This window comes from Dipodomys ordii, unplaced genomic scaffold, assembly GCF_000151885.1.
Source record: "Dipodomys ordii isolate 6190 unplaced genomic scaffold, Dord_2.0 Scaffold15, whole genome shotgun sequence".
Taxonomy (NCBI): Eukaryota; Metazoa; Chordata; class Mammalia; order Rodentia; family Heteromyidae; genus Dipodomys; species Dipodomys ordii.
In genome coordinates this window covers 12,566,651-12,580,554 of record NW_012267231.1, presented here as the reverse complement: position 1 = coordinate 12,580,554, position 13,904 = coordinate 12,566,651, and the positions used below count along the sequence as shown (strand labels likewise).

Genomic DNA, 13,904 nt, shown 5'->3' with positions numbered 1-13,904 from the left:
ATATTAAAAAAATGGCTGGGTACCAGTGGTTCCCACCTGTAATGCTAGCTACTCAGGAGGTTGAGATCTGAGGATGGCAGTTCAAAGCCAGCCTGGATAGCAAAGCCCATGAGACTTATCTACAGTTAACAAGTAAAAATTGAACGTAGAGGTACAGCACAAGTGGTAGGGTCCAGCCTTGAATGCCCTGAGTTCAAGCCCTAGTACACATTCCTAAAAATGATGGTTTAATTCAACAAAATCATATACTAAATTATGTAAGATTTAAAAAGCAAGTAGACTTAAAACCTCCTAACTTCCATGGTCAAATATAAAATCTAAACTTTATTGCTAATGGCCTACTTCTAGTTGCATATAGAAAACATCTGAACACCTTCTCTTACAAGCATTTTACTTCTCACAAATAAAGCTTTTCAGACTAGTAATGAGATGAACAGATCTTACCATAGGGTTTCCCGAATAATTTGCGTCTCAGTAACAAAAATTCTGTCATCTGGAAAATACAGGGGATCACTGCTATACAGATGTTGCTCCCTATTAGAAGCAAATATCAAATGTCAATGGAGAAGTCTCTATCTAGGTAAAATTAACTGTCTCAATGAATATATGCTTTTTCATTTTCTTCTTTTTCTGGTACCAATCCTGGAGCTTGAACTCAGGACATTATGCTTTTACTTGGCTTTTTCACTCAGGACTGGCACTCTATCACTTGAGTTACACCTCCACTTCCAATTGTTTGCTGGTTAATTGGAGATTAACATTTCTTGGCTTTCTGCCTGGGTTGGCTTCAAACCTTGATCCTCAGATCTTCGCCTCCTGAGTAGGTAGGATTTATAGGCATGAGCCACCAGTGCCTGGTATGTAGTGTATTTCTACAATGAATGTACTAAAATGAAACAAATAATGGCAATATATACAAATCTATTCACATTGAAAAAGTCAGCATAAATAACTTTTTTTTTTTGTCAGTCATGGGGCCTGAACTCGGGCCTGGTTATTATCCCTGAGCTCTTCAGGGCTAGCACTTACCATTTGAGCCACAGCTTTTTTTTCCCCAGCTTTTTCTGTTTATGTGATGCTGAGGAATCGAACTCAGGGCCTCACGTATGCAAGGCAAGCACTTTACCACTGAGCCACCTTCCCAGCCCCATAAATAACTGATTTTAAATAATAAGTAATTAAGATTTTTCAAGATGGCTAGACCTTAGCTTAGTGATAAAGCATTTGCCTATTATGCATACGACACTGGGTTAGAGTCCCCAATATGGAGAATGTGAATGTGAGTGTGTGTGTTTTCAGTTAAGATTATTTCCAAATTGGGTGCTGGTGGCTTATGTCTATAATCCTAGCTAAGATCTAAAAATTGTGGTTTGAAGTCAGCCTGTGCAGAAAAAGCCTGTCAGACTCTTATCTCCAATTAACCAGCAAAAAGCCAGAAGTGGAGTCTGGCTCTAATAGTAGAGTGTTAGCCTTGAGGGAAAATATTAAGAGCTAGTGTCCAGATTCTTGAGCTCAAGTCTCAGTACTGGCACACACAGACAAAAAAATTCAAAAACTGAATGTTAAGTTAACATTTCAAAGAAATACCAAAGTTTCTCTTATCTTTACACTGACTTGTTTAGTTTCTTACCAGACAGCAGCTAAATTGGAATGCAAATGTAAACTATGTGGAATCCTTGAGGGCCTGGTTATCCAGTACTGGTGGATCACATGCTGTTCCAGCCAGCTTCTGTCATCTGGCTCTTCTGCTGGAAGGAAGTGGAATAAGTACAAATAATAATGGTGCATTTGGGTTTTTTGTTTTGTTTTGGAGGGGTGGTACTGGAGCTTAACCTCAGGGCCTTGTGCTTTCTAGGTATGAGCCATGACTCCCAACCCCTTTGTGCTTTGGTTATCTTTAATAGGGTGCTGAATTTATTCCTGGACCAGCCTAGACTTTTGTTCTCTTGGGTGTATGTGTGCGTGCATTTTCTCTGTAGCTGGGATGACAGGTGTGAGGTGTGTGCCACCATCCCCGTTTTTTTTTATTAGTTGAGATGGGGTCTCTTTTTGCCATGCTGGCCTTAAGCAGTGATTCTCCTGATCCCTGCCTCCTAAGTAGCCAGGATTCAGGCATGAGCCATGATTACCTGGCTAGTACATTAGTTACTTTTGCATTGACACAAACGAAAAGCTCAAGAACAACTTAGGAAATATTTATTTTTGCTCCATTTAAGAAGTTTATCAAGGTGGGAAGGTATGGCAGAGCAGTTTGCATCATAAGACAGGAAGTAGAGAAAGAGAATACCAGAAAGGTCCAGGGCAAGATAGCCTCAATTACACAGCTTAATCACCTTTTTCCTCTAACTTTCTGCTACCTCTCAATAATACCATCCTATTAGGAATCCATCAAGAGTTTAATCTATTCGTTAGGTCAGAGCCTGCAGGCTCTTTTGTCTCTGGAAACACCCTCAGACACAGACAGAGATATGATTTACTGATCTAGCATTCATCAATTCAGTCAAGTTGACAACTTAGAATAATAATCACAAATAGTGAACAAATATATACTTGTTCAAAATACCAGGACTTTGTACCTGCAGTGTCTCTTAAAAAATATTAGATAAGCTGGGCACTGGTCCCTCATGCCTGTAATCCTAGCTACTCAGAGGCTGAGATCTGAGGATCATGGTTCAAAGCCAGCCAGGGCAGGAAAGGCCATAAAACTCTTATCTCTAATTAACCACAAGAAAACCAGAAGTGGCGCTATGGCTAAAAGTGGTAGAGCAATAGCCTTGAGCAAAAAGAGCTCAGGGACAATGCCCAGGTCCTGTGTTCAAGCCCAACAACCAATTAAAAAAATTTTTTTTTTTTTTTTGTCGGTCGTGGGGCTTGAACTCTGGGCCTGGGCGCTGTCCCTCAGCTCTTCAGCTCAAGGCAAGCGCTCTACCACTTGAGCTACAGCGCCACTTCCGGTTTTCTGGTGGTTTATTGGAGATAGGAGTCTCACGGTCTCTCCTGCCCGGGCTGGCTTTGAACCGAGATCCTCAGATCTCAGCCTCCTGAGTAGCTAGGATTACAGGCGTGAGCCACCAGCGCCCGGCTTAAAAAAAAATTTTAAATATATATATGGGATGAGATTGTGGCTTAGTGGTAGAGTGCTTGTCTAGCATGCATAAGATCCTGGGTTCGATTCCTTGGTACCACATCAACAACAACAAATTACATTATAATGTTTTAAAAAAAAAAATTAGAAAGTTAAGCTGGGAGCCGGTGGTTCATGCCTGTAATCCTAGCTACTCAGGAGGCTAAGATCACGGTTCAAAGCCAGCCTGGGCAGGAAAGTCCCTGAGACTCTTATCCCCAATTAACCACCAGAAAGCCAGAAGCAGCGCTGTGGCTCAAAAGGTAGAGTGCTCATCTTGCGCTGAAGAGCTGAGGGACAGTGCCCAGGCCCAGAGTTCAAGGCCCATGACCAAGGAGGGAAAAATTAGAAAGTTAAAAAATACTACTTGTCTAATAATTTTTTAAAACATATGGAGACACAAATGTCTAACATTTATGTCTAATCATTTTTTAAACCATATCGATAGACAATGTTTAAATAAATGTCAATGCTTAGAAAGTAAAAAGTAATTGCATAAATTTAAAATGATTCTACCAATGAAGGGATACAAATGGTATATTTCAATAGCACAGTAAGTCTTAAAGAAATTGCAATGGTAACTAAAGACCATCCCAACCCTTCTAAAGCTTTCAAATATTGGATAATTTCTACTTTATTTTCTAGAAAAATGGGAAACTAATATGATTTGATGGTAACATCAAAGAAGGGATGTTAGGAAAGTAATTTACCAAACAATAAAGATGAAAAATCCTACATTAAAATAGAACAGTAGCCTGGAACTGTTGCCTCATACTTGTAAGTTTAGCTTCTCAGATGACTCAGATTTGAGGATCAAGGTTTGAAACCATCCTGGGCAGAAAAGTCCAAGAGATTGCATTTCCAATTAGCCAGCAAAAAGCTGGACTAGAAATGTGGTTCAAGTTGTAGAGTGATCAAGTAAGCTGTACAAGAGTGCAAGGTTCTAAGTTTACAAAACAAAAACATAAAAATATCATAATGAACAAAGAAATTTAGCTGGATAACTGAAAGGTAATTCAATATTAGAAAATTTATCAATGCAGTATTAGAGTAAAAGAGAAAAATCATGGAATAATTTCACAGAAAAATAACATTTGATAACATTCACATTGTGATTAAAGCCCCTGACTTCAGAAAAGTTAATTCTTCTCCAAAAAAAATGAATTAAAACACTCTGGACTAAATTACCAGAACTACTTAAAAAATTAACACTCTACAGCAAGGCATGATGATTGGGAGGATCATGGTTCAAGACCAGTCTTCCCAAATGTTAGCAAGTCCATCTTAATAAAAAAGGTAGACATGTTGACACAGACCTGAATCCCAGTTATGTAGGAATCTTTGAAGGACTGTAGTCAAGGCTGGCCTGGGCATAAAAAGAAAAATCTTACCAGAAAAATAAACACAAGTAACAAGGGCTAGGCAGTGGGAGAAGATAGTTCAAATGGTAGAGTGCCTGCCTCACAAGCACAAGGCGCTGAGTTCAAATCCCAGTACCACATAAAAAAGTACACTAAACTCCCTTTCAACATTAATTTACCATGCTTTTTCTTCTTTGTCTGTGTGTATGTGTGTGTTGGTACTGGCACTTCAACTCAGGAACTCTTGTCCTCCCTTGGCTTTTTTTAAACTAGCATTTGAGCAACACCACTTCCAGCTTTTTACTGGCTAATTGGAGGTAAGAGTCTCTTAGTTTTTGGTTGGGAAGGTGGCTCAGTGGCAGAGTGCTTGCCTTGCCTCCATAAGGCCCTGCGTTCGATTCCTCAGTACCACATATGCAGAAAAAGCCAGAAGTGATGCTGTGGCTCAAGTGGTAGAGCGCTAGCCTTGAGCTGAAGAGCTGAGGGACAGTGCCCAGACCCAGAGTTCAGGCCCTATGACCGGCAAAAACAATCAAACAATAACAACAAAAAAGAGTCTCAGTTTTGTCTGAGACAAAACTGAGCTGACTTCATACCTCAATCCTCAGATCTCAGCATCCTGAGGAGCTAGGATTATATGTGTGAGTCCCTAGTATCCACCTTTGTGTCTCTTCTTTTTTAAAGTAATCATCTACAAGTGGTTTAAAACTCATTTTCTAAGGATAGCAGAGTTCCTGGCCAATGGAATCGCAAAACCTGATTTTTCTTTAGGTAATTCCTGTCAAAAAACACTAGCATCTGACCTCACCAACAATACCTTTCCAGCTGACTTGAAGTCCCACTTTTCTGCTTTGATCTTGTTCTTCCAATGGGGTCCTGTCTACCTGGATCCCAGAATCTTCTCTGCTTAAGGGCTGTTGGGCATCTTCATCATCACTGTCTTCAGACCAATTCTGATGTAGAAAGTAAACAGGACTTAAAATTAGAGCAATTTTGTTTTAAAAATTAAGAGAATTTCAGACAAAAAACAAAAACTTTCTAGCAACACATTCAGAAAATGTAAAGCCACATGAAACCTTTCCTAAATCTTTTTTTTTTTTTGTCCGTCATGGGGCTTGAAAACCTAAATCTCTTGAAGTAGGGGAGAGTTTTTTGCGGGTGGCAAAAATTTCAAGTCACTGCTCCTCTTAAGGGTTAGTAGTTTTTGTTTTTTTTTTTGTCGGTCGTGGGGCTTGTCTGGGCCTGGGCGCTGTCCCTCAGTTCTTCAGCTCAAGGCGAGCGCTCTACCACTTGAGCTACAGCGCCACTTCCTGTTTTCTGGTGGTTTATTGGAGATAGGAGTTTCACGGTCTCTCCTGCCCGGGCTGGCTTTGAACCGCGATCCTCAGATCTCAGCCTCCTGAGTAGCTAGGATTACAGGCGTGAGCCACCAGCGCCCGGCGGGTTAGTTACTTGTGTTCACTCAGCCGGGCTTAACTTCCTAGAACTAATGACACTTCCGTAATAATAAGTTACTCTAGATTAGCAACTACTCTAGCTTATTCCTGTTTTAGCTAAATTACCTAAAGTAGAAGGACCCATGAAAATGATCTATTATCATCTGTGCATGAATGTGTATTTTCAGTAGAGAAATCACTACTACATACTGGTGTGTCCACATTTGGACCGAGGTCAACTTCTTCCCCATCCATCAAGTATTTTCCCCAGTCAAAATCATCTTTCTTTTCTAAAATGTAAAAGAAGAAACGTAATCAGCTTCATTATAAATAGCTGAAAAACACACAAAAACTATAGGAAAAAATAGTAACAAAAAAGTCAAAATAAAATACACTTAAAGTAAAATTTCAAAAGTATGGAAACACTTAATGAATTAGAATTCTAAACATCTTACATTTTAATTGACTTAAACTGAGTTACCTTTTTTTTTTTGGTGCCAGTACAGCGGCTTGAACTAAGAGCCTAGGCACTCTCCCTTAGCTTTTTCGTTCAAGGCAATCTGCCTGTGCCATATCTCTACTGCTGGCTCTTTGTTGGTTAATTAGACCTAAGAGTGTCTCTGATTTGTGTGCTCAGGGTGGATTTGACCCTCATCCTCATCAGGTGGTCTCCTGAGTACCTACGATTACACGTATGAGACACCAGCTCCTGGCTCAAATTGGATTTTGTCTTTAATTATCGAAGGCAGTTTAATTTACAAAGTCAAAACTTTCATTTCAGGTAAAATTTTGTCACTGCACTCAAAGCAATAGATATAATTCAGTTTCATGGATTCTTAGAAGTTTGAATAAAAATCTCAATGTCTAGTAGTTATGAGATAAGGCAATAAAGGCAAATTTGTTTGTTTTGAGCTTGGAGTTCAAGACCTAAGTGCTGTCTCTAAGCTTTTTTTGCTCAAGGCTGGGACTCTACCACTTGAGCCATAGCTACATTTTCTAGCTTCTTTTGATAATTAGAGGTATTTCCTGACAGAACCAGTTTCGAACTGTGATCTTCAGATCTCAGTCTCCTGAGCTAGGATTACAGTTGTGAGCTGCTAGCACCCAGTTTCAATTTGTCATTTCTTATCCATTAAACTATCTAGTAACATACCAACTTCTTTTTCTTTTGGTGTTTCCACATAATTGCTGTTTGAAGGAGAATCAGACAGACACAGGAGGAGCGATAGTATGGAGTAATGTGTTTCTGTCTTTAAAAAAAAAAAAAAGTAAAAAACATGAATTACCAAGATAAGGTAAGGGCTCCCCAAACTACACTCAGTAAAGACAACCCCATAACATTTCCATTCCTCATTTTGTTTCCTGGTCTAAGAAAATAAAATTATACCAAAATAAATCCTATCTTTAAACACTTCTCAGCTTGAATGCTTACATGCAACGAACTACAAATCTACATGAAGCTTACATTCCTCATTTCTTTTTTTAATACTGCAGTTTGAGCTCATGGCTTTGTACTTCCTAAGCAGGTGCTATATCACATGAGCCATGCCTTTAGCCCTGAGTTCTGTATTTCTAACAAATATAAGACCGGAGGAGGAGATCACAGTTTTATTCCTAAGAGCAACTATAATGTATGTCTTTGAAATAAGACACCATGCTAAAAATGGATTATTCTCCTGTGGCAATATTTATCATGAAGATTAAATATGTCCAACAGTTTGATATAGATATACTACTGTATTTTGTTTATCCAGTCTCCTATTATAATATTTAGGCTTTTTCCAATCTTTGCTATCACCAATTTATGTCACTTGACAACTATGAGTTTATCTGCATGGTAAATTCCTAAAAAGTGAAATGCCTAGCTAACGGTCTGCACTTGGAATTTTAACAGATGCCAAAATTCCCTTTATGAGATTAAATGTATTTGATTTAGTACAAATATTGCATTATAGAGTTGCAAAGAATATATAAAGTTACCTGCTTACTGTACCTGTTACTAACTAGATAAGTGAATATTTTAATAGCAATATTGCTTTATTTGCATTTATCTCATGGAAGGGTAGGAATCTTTCTTTACCTTAAAAGTGCTGGTCATCCTTTAACGAAAACCATTTTATGCTATTCCTAAGGCTTTCAACAAGTCTGAATACTTTTTAGTTTTAATTTATAGTGATTCTCACACATCTCTCCTATTTATGAAAAGTAATATCTTTGAATCTGTGGCCTTCTTATGACCAAGTGTGTATTATCCCTTTGTTCAAATTTCTGCCAGTCTTTACTTATTTACGAAGTTGTTTTCTGAACTGCAAGACCAGCTGTGAAGAATTAACTTGAAAAGGCTGAGATTCTGAAGCCAGGCATATTCCCAACAACAGTTTAGTTACCAAGTGGGCCTCAGCTCGCTCCTGGTGTTTGAGCTCTTAAAATGTTTGAGCTGAGTTGTTTAAGAGAGTTGTGTGTGATTCACATCTATATAACTATACTATACTACTTCACCTAGACAGTGTGTAAACAATATGATCATGAAGAACACGAGATTTCCTTTGGAAAAGCTGCAGTTATTGAAGCCAAATAGCCTGAAGGCATAAGTTTAGGAGACTCAGCCAACACTGGATGCCAGTTACCAGGTGCTACATGTAAGAAGAGGCTGAGAACAGACCTGAATCAGACTCAGACATGGCAGAGATGTTAAAATGATCAGATTTGGTATTAAAATAACTATAATTAATACACTAAGTATACTCATGGGAAAAGTAGATGACAAGTAAGAACAGATCATAAGTGATTACCAGAGCAAGGGTCAAGGGCTAAGCGTGGAGGACTGATGTTTGGATATGATCCATGCATGTTATTGATGTATGAATGAAAGATTCAGATTCCAGTAATGAATATATACATTAAATACAATTAAAAAAAAAAAAGACAGCTAGGCACCGGTGGCTCACACCTGTAATCCTAGCTACTCGGGAGGCTGAGATCTGAGGATCACGGTTCAAAACCAGCCCAGGCAGGAAAGTCCGTGAGACTCTGATCTCCAATAAGCCACTAGAAAACCAGAAGTGGAGCTGTGGCTCAAGCAGTAGAGCGCTTGCCTTGAGCTGAAGAGTGCAGGGACAGCACCCAAGCCCCACGAGCGACCAAAACAACCAAAACAAACAAACAAAAAGACAGAAGTAGTTTATATATATGAAAGTAGAACAAAGAAATCTGTTGAAATTGCTTAGAAAGGGGTAGGAGGTAAAGGAGAAATGAGAGGGTATGACTGGTTGAAATATATGTGAGGAAATGTCAGATGATAATCCTCCCCCCACCTTGTACAACTAATGTGTGCTAATTTTTTTTAAAAAAATAGTAATGCAGCAAAAAGTTAACTGGGCAGATCTGGGTTGTTAAAACTCCAAATATCCCAAACCTTTAAATATTCTGCCAGACTCCTGGGAGATAACTTAGACCCTTGGAATATCTTGCTGAGAAGGGTGTGTTTGTTTGCCAGAGGCCTGAACCCTGCTGTATTAGTTTGATCAGACGGTTTATATTAACAGTGTGACTTAGAATGAATGTCTGTTTTCATGTGCTTGAAGCATTCGCTTGACCTTCAGGGCTCGAGATTGAGGAGACAAGCTCAGCCAAATGGCAGCAACACTGCCAGCTTATGATTGACCTTCAATAAAAATTCTGGACACCAAAACTTAGGTCCACTGTACTGGGTAGCAAAACTTCGCATGTTGTCAAATGCTGCTAGTGAAAGAATTAGGTGCATCCCTACCTGACTCCTCAGGGAAGGGGCATCTGAAGCTTATGCATAAATTCTGTTCTATGTAACTTTTCCTTTGCTGATTTTTAATTTATTCTTACTATATCGGTAAGCACATCTACTTTATGAATCCTTCTAGCAAATGACTGGGCCTACAAGTGGTAACATAGCTCCTTGATACATAAACCTGGCACTCAGTAAAAAAGTATGAGAAGGGGCTGGGAAGGTGGCTCAGTGGTAGAGGGCTTGCCTTGCATGCATGAGGCCCTGGGTTCAGTTCCTTAGCACCACATAAACAAAAAGAAAAAAAGCCGGAAGTGGCACTGTGGCTCAAGTGGTAGAGCGCTTGCCTTGAGCTGAAGAGCTGAGGGACAGTGCCCAGGCCCAGAGTTCAGGCCCCAAGACCGGACCCCCCCCCACAAAAAAAAAGTATGCGAAGTTGTTGCCAAGTTCTGAGAAAGCCATCTGAGAGTTTTAGGATACTCACAGACAATGTTACTATTTGTGCCAAATGCTGAGCAGCTCCAAAACCAAAGTAGATATGAGGAGAGATGATTTAACAAGAGGAGGTTATTTTACTCATAACCAATCTGAGGCATACTATTTGATAACACTTAGGCCAATTTCCAATTCCTCATGTGGCCAGTGGACAATACTAAAGTAGAATAATTGCTTAAATATTAACAGAAAAAGTTGATTATGGTGAAGAGAGTCAAATACACAATGGACTCATAACTGAAGACCTACCTTTATTTCCTCTACGCTGGGAAGGGATGCATTTAGAAATTCCTCAGTTAATCTTTTCCAACTAGCAGCTTTGTTGAGATCAGAATGAATGATGAATTTTTCATAAATTCTAAAATATAAAAAAATCAGCTAAAAATCCTTAAGGAAACATATTTCTGAATACGTACATACACACACATAGCACTGACTTACCCTTCTATGGTCTTTTCTATTTTGTGGCTGTTGACATCTAAGAAACGATGAAATCTAAAGAGATAAAATGCAAATTTTAAGTTTATATATGTATGTATGTATTTTTTTTTTCCGTTTTGGAGATTGTAGGGTTTGAACTCAGGGCCTTCAGCTTTTGCTCAACTTGCATGCTACTACTGAAGCCACACTCCAATCCTTTGGGGATAATTTTGTCATACAACTTAATATACTCACCTTGTAGTTCTCCATATCCCTCCCCCAACATTTATCTATTCTTTGACATGGACTTCCAGAGTGCACCTCTCCCCCAATTAGTTCTATTACCAGACAGGCAGAGCATCATTATGTCTTAGAATGTTCAGATTTTTTTATGCTGGTACTGGGGCTTGAATTCAGGGTCTGAGTGCTGTCCTTGAGCTTTTGTGCTCAAGGCTAGTTCTCTACCACTTTGAGCCAGGGCTCCACTTCTGGCTCTTTGGTAGTTATTTGGAAATAAGAATATCATGGGCTTTGCTACCTGGGAAAACCATAATCCTTAGGCTCCTGACTAACTAGGATTACATGTGTGAGCCACTGGCACCTGGCTTCCTAGTCTTTTTGATGAACAAGGAAACCCACTGAAGTCTAAGTCTATCCCTCTCTGACTAATGTCTTTAAATGTAACAAAAAAAGTAAAAAGAAAAACAAGTGTACTTGAACAGTTATAAAATATTCTTATTTTTTGGCCAGTCCTGGGGCTTGAACTCAGAGCCCAGGCGCTGTCCCTGAGCTTCTTTTGCTCAAGGCTAGCACTCTACCACTTGAGCTACAGTACCACTTCCAGCTTTTTCTGCTTATGTGATTCTGTGGAATCAAACCCAGGACTTCATGCATGCTAGGCAAGCATGCTACCACTAAGCCACATTCCTAGCCTCAAATGTTCTTAAAAACTGTGGTATATTAAGAGATTATATTTATTAAAGTATTAAATAACAAGTTCTAGTGTTGAGTCCAATAGCCCACTGAAGTAAGAGCAAACACTATTTATAGATACCTGTTTAATATAAACATAAAAATAACAAAGTTTCTACAATGATAAGTCATAAGTATCCCCATGATGTGTTGCTCTCATTCATAAGTAATGAAAATAAATTTTTCAGTTGGGAGGTTAGAGCTAGTTTTTTTTCTTCATCTAAATTCACAAATACCACAATTCAATCCTCAGACCTTCAGATCTGAGGTCCTATTAAATAACAATTAACTTTACTTTCTTTCTTAAGGATAAGAGGCTATTCCTTACTAATTTCTAGGGCCTAGAAAGTGGCCACAATTTTTAAATAAATATGAACCATTCATTTTTCTGATATAGTATCATAAAATTTAGCATTGTTTATTCAACTCTTATTTGCCATTGTTCAGCAGCAAAGCCAGAAATTTGTACTTTAAAAAAGCACATTAGCAGCCAGGTGCCAGTGGCTCAAACCTGTACTAGCTACTCATAAGGTTAAGATCCAAGGATCTCAGTTCAAAGCCTGACTAGGCCAGAAAGTCCACGAGACTCATGTCCAATTAACTAGCCACAAGTACAACTATGGCTCAGGTGGTAGAGTGCTGGTGTTGAGTAAAAAAAGCTAAGCGACAAAGCCCAAGCCATGAGTTCAAGCCACAGTAACAGCACAAAAACTACCCCAAAAGACAGTACTCCTCTCCTAGCATATGGTTGAGTATAATACCACTTTATCACAATTTAGTTTTTCAATCTGTAAAAGGACTAAGTTCTCATGTCTCTCTCAACTCTACAATGATGATCGTCTGCCGACTGCCATTTAAAAATATTAGCAGTGGAGTTGTGGCTCAAGTGGTAGAGCTCCAACCTTGAAAAAGAGTCAAACAACAGCACAAGGGCCTGAATTCATGCCCCAGTTCTGGCACACACAAAAAATTTAACAGAGATGTGGGGTCTTGGCTGAAGTGCAAGAGCACCTGCTTAGTACTAGTTTATGAAGTCCTGAGTTTAAACCTGAGTTTAAACCTCAGTACTACCCTCCTCACCCAAAAGAGTTTTCTCTGAGGGAAAACATCAAGACCAGGAATACTCTAGACTGAAGACACAGATCAAATGCTAGCGCCCTGAGTTCAAACTGCAGGATAATTGAAAACACAGTTATATATACATGCATATGTGCACATATATATGTACATGTAAATTACTTGTGACATAGAATTTAACTTTCTATATTATATGAGGTATTTCAAACTGCTAATTTCAGAAACTGTATGCTTTCAATACATCTGAAAACTCAGTATAAAGCAAGCAGGTAGCTTCATTTTCATGTCTATGACCATTACAGTCATGAAGATGTCAGATTCTGGAAAGTGTCACAATTCAGCAAGGTTCTTTCCTGGGCTGTAGGTGTCACTCAGTAATAGAACCTGAGTTTAGTATGTGTGAAGCCCTAGGTTCACAATTCCCAGCACACAAAAACAATTCTTTTACTGACGTTAAATAAAGGTAACATTCTTTTAACAATAATTCCATTATGGGTAATGATCTTAATACTCTGTTTTACTTTTGATGTGTGTGCTAGTACTGAGGCTTGAAATCCGGGCCTAGCCATTTTCCCTTAGTTTTAACTCAAAGCTGGCACTCTACAACTTGAGCCACTTACAACTTTTTGGTGGTTAATTAGAAATAGAGTTTTATGACTTTCCTGTGTGCACTGGCTTCAAACAGGGATCGCCAGATCTCAGTCTCCTGAGTAGCCAGGATTACAGGTGTGGGCCACAGACATGCAGCACATTTTTTTTAAGCTTTAAGTATACGGAATATTTAAATACTCCACAATTCCTATTTTCCAAGAAAAATATCTAATTCCACTTAAATTATCTATCTATAAAAATTACAAAAGAACCTGTAATAAGTGACAGCACAGAAAGTGCCAGGGACTGTTCTAAGTTACTTACAGTGTAGCTGGAAAAGAAAAATAGTAAATAGACAAAATTAGCTGGTGTGTTTTATATACACTTTGTGCAAATTAAAAAGGCACTGGAGATGTGCAAATGGCCTGAGACTGAAGAGGGGAAAGAGTCGTCAAGAATGCAATTTTAAATGGAGTGTGATCTTATTTTTGCTTTTAAAATCCACTTACTTATTAAAAAAATAACTTGTTACATTAGTTATGTAAAGTAAAAGTCGCAGACCTAAAAAAAAAAGTGACTTTAGGTATGCAAAGTGGCAGACGCAAACCTGCTAACCACCACTAATTCACGGTTTTCGCTCAAGATGCTCCAGGAGGACACCTTCCCCT

At 38.8% G+C, this 13,904-nt stretch overlaps 1 protein-coding gene across 2 annotated transcripts in view; it reads right to left on the bottom strand.

Moving 5' to 3' along the window:
* Nucleotides 1-13,904, bottom strand: part of Tubgcp5 (tubulin, gamma complex associated protein 5) — a 33,228-nt gene that overhangs the window by 19,013 nt on the left and 311 nt on the right. The window contains exons 2-8 of one of the 2 annotated variants that reach the window (XM_013012169.1): nt 10,618-10,671; nt 10,426-10,534; nt 7,075-7,171; nt 6,132-6,211; nt 5,303-5,438; nt 1,631-1,748; nt 445-534 (exon numbers count right to left, since the gene is read on the bottom strand). In XM_013012169.1, coding sequence (XP_012867623.1) covers nt 445-534; nt 1,631-1,748; nt 5,303-5,438; nt 6,132-6,211; nt 7,075-7,171; nt 10,426-10,534; nt 10,618-10,671 — 684 coding nt within the window. The remainder of the gene's footprint in view (nt 1-444; nt 535-1,630; nt 1,749-5,302; nt 5,439-6,131; nt 6,212-7,074; nt 7,172-10,425; nt 10,535-10,617; nt 10,672-13,904) is intronic. The other variant, XM_013012170.1, reaches the window with a different exon arrangement.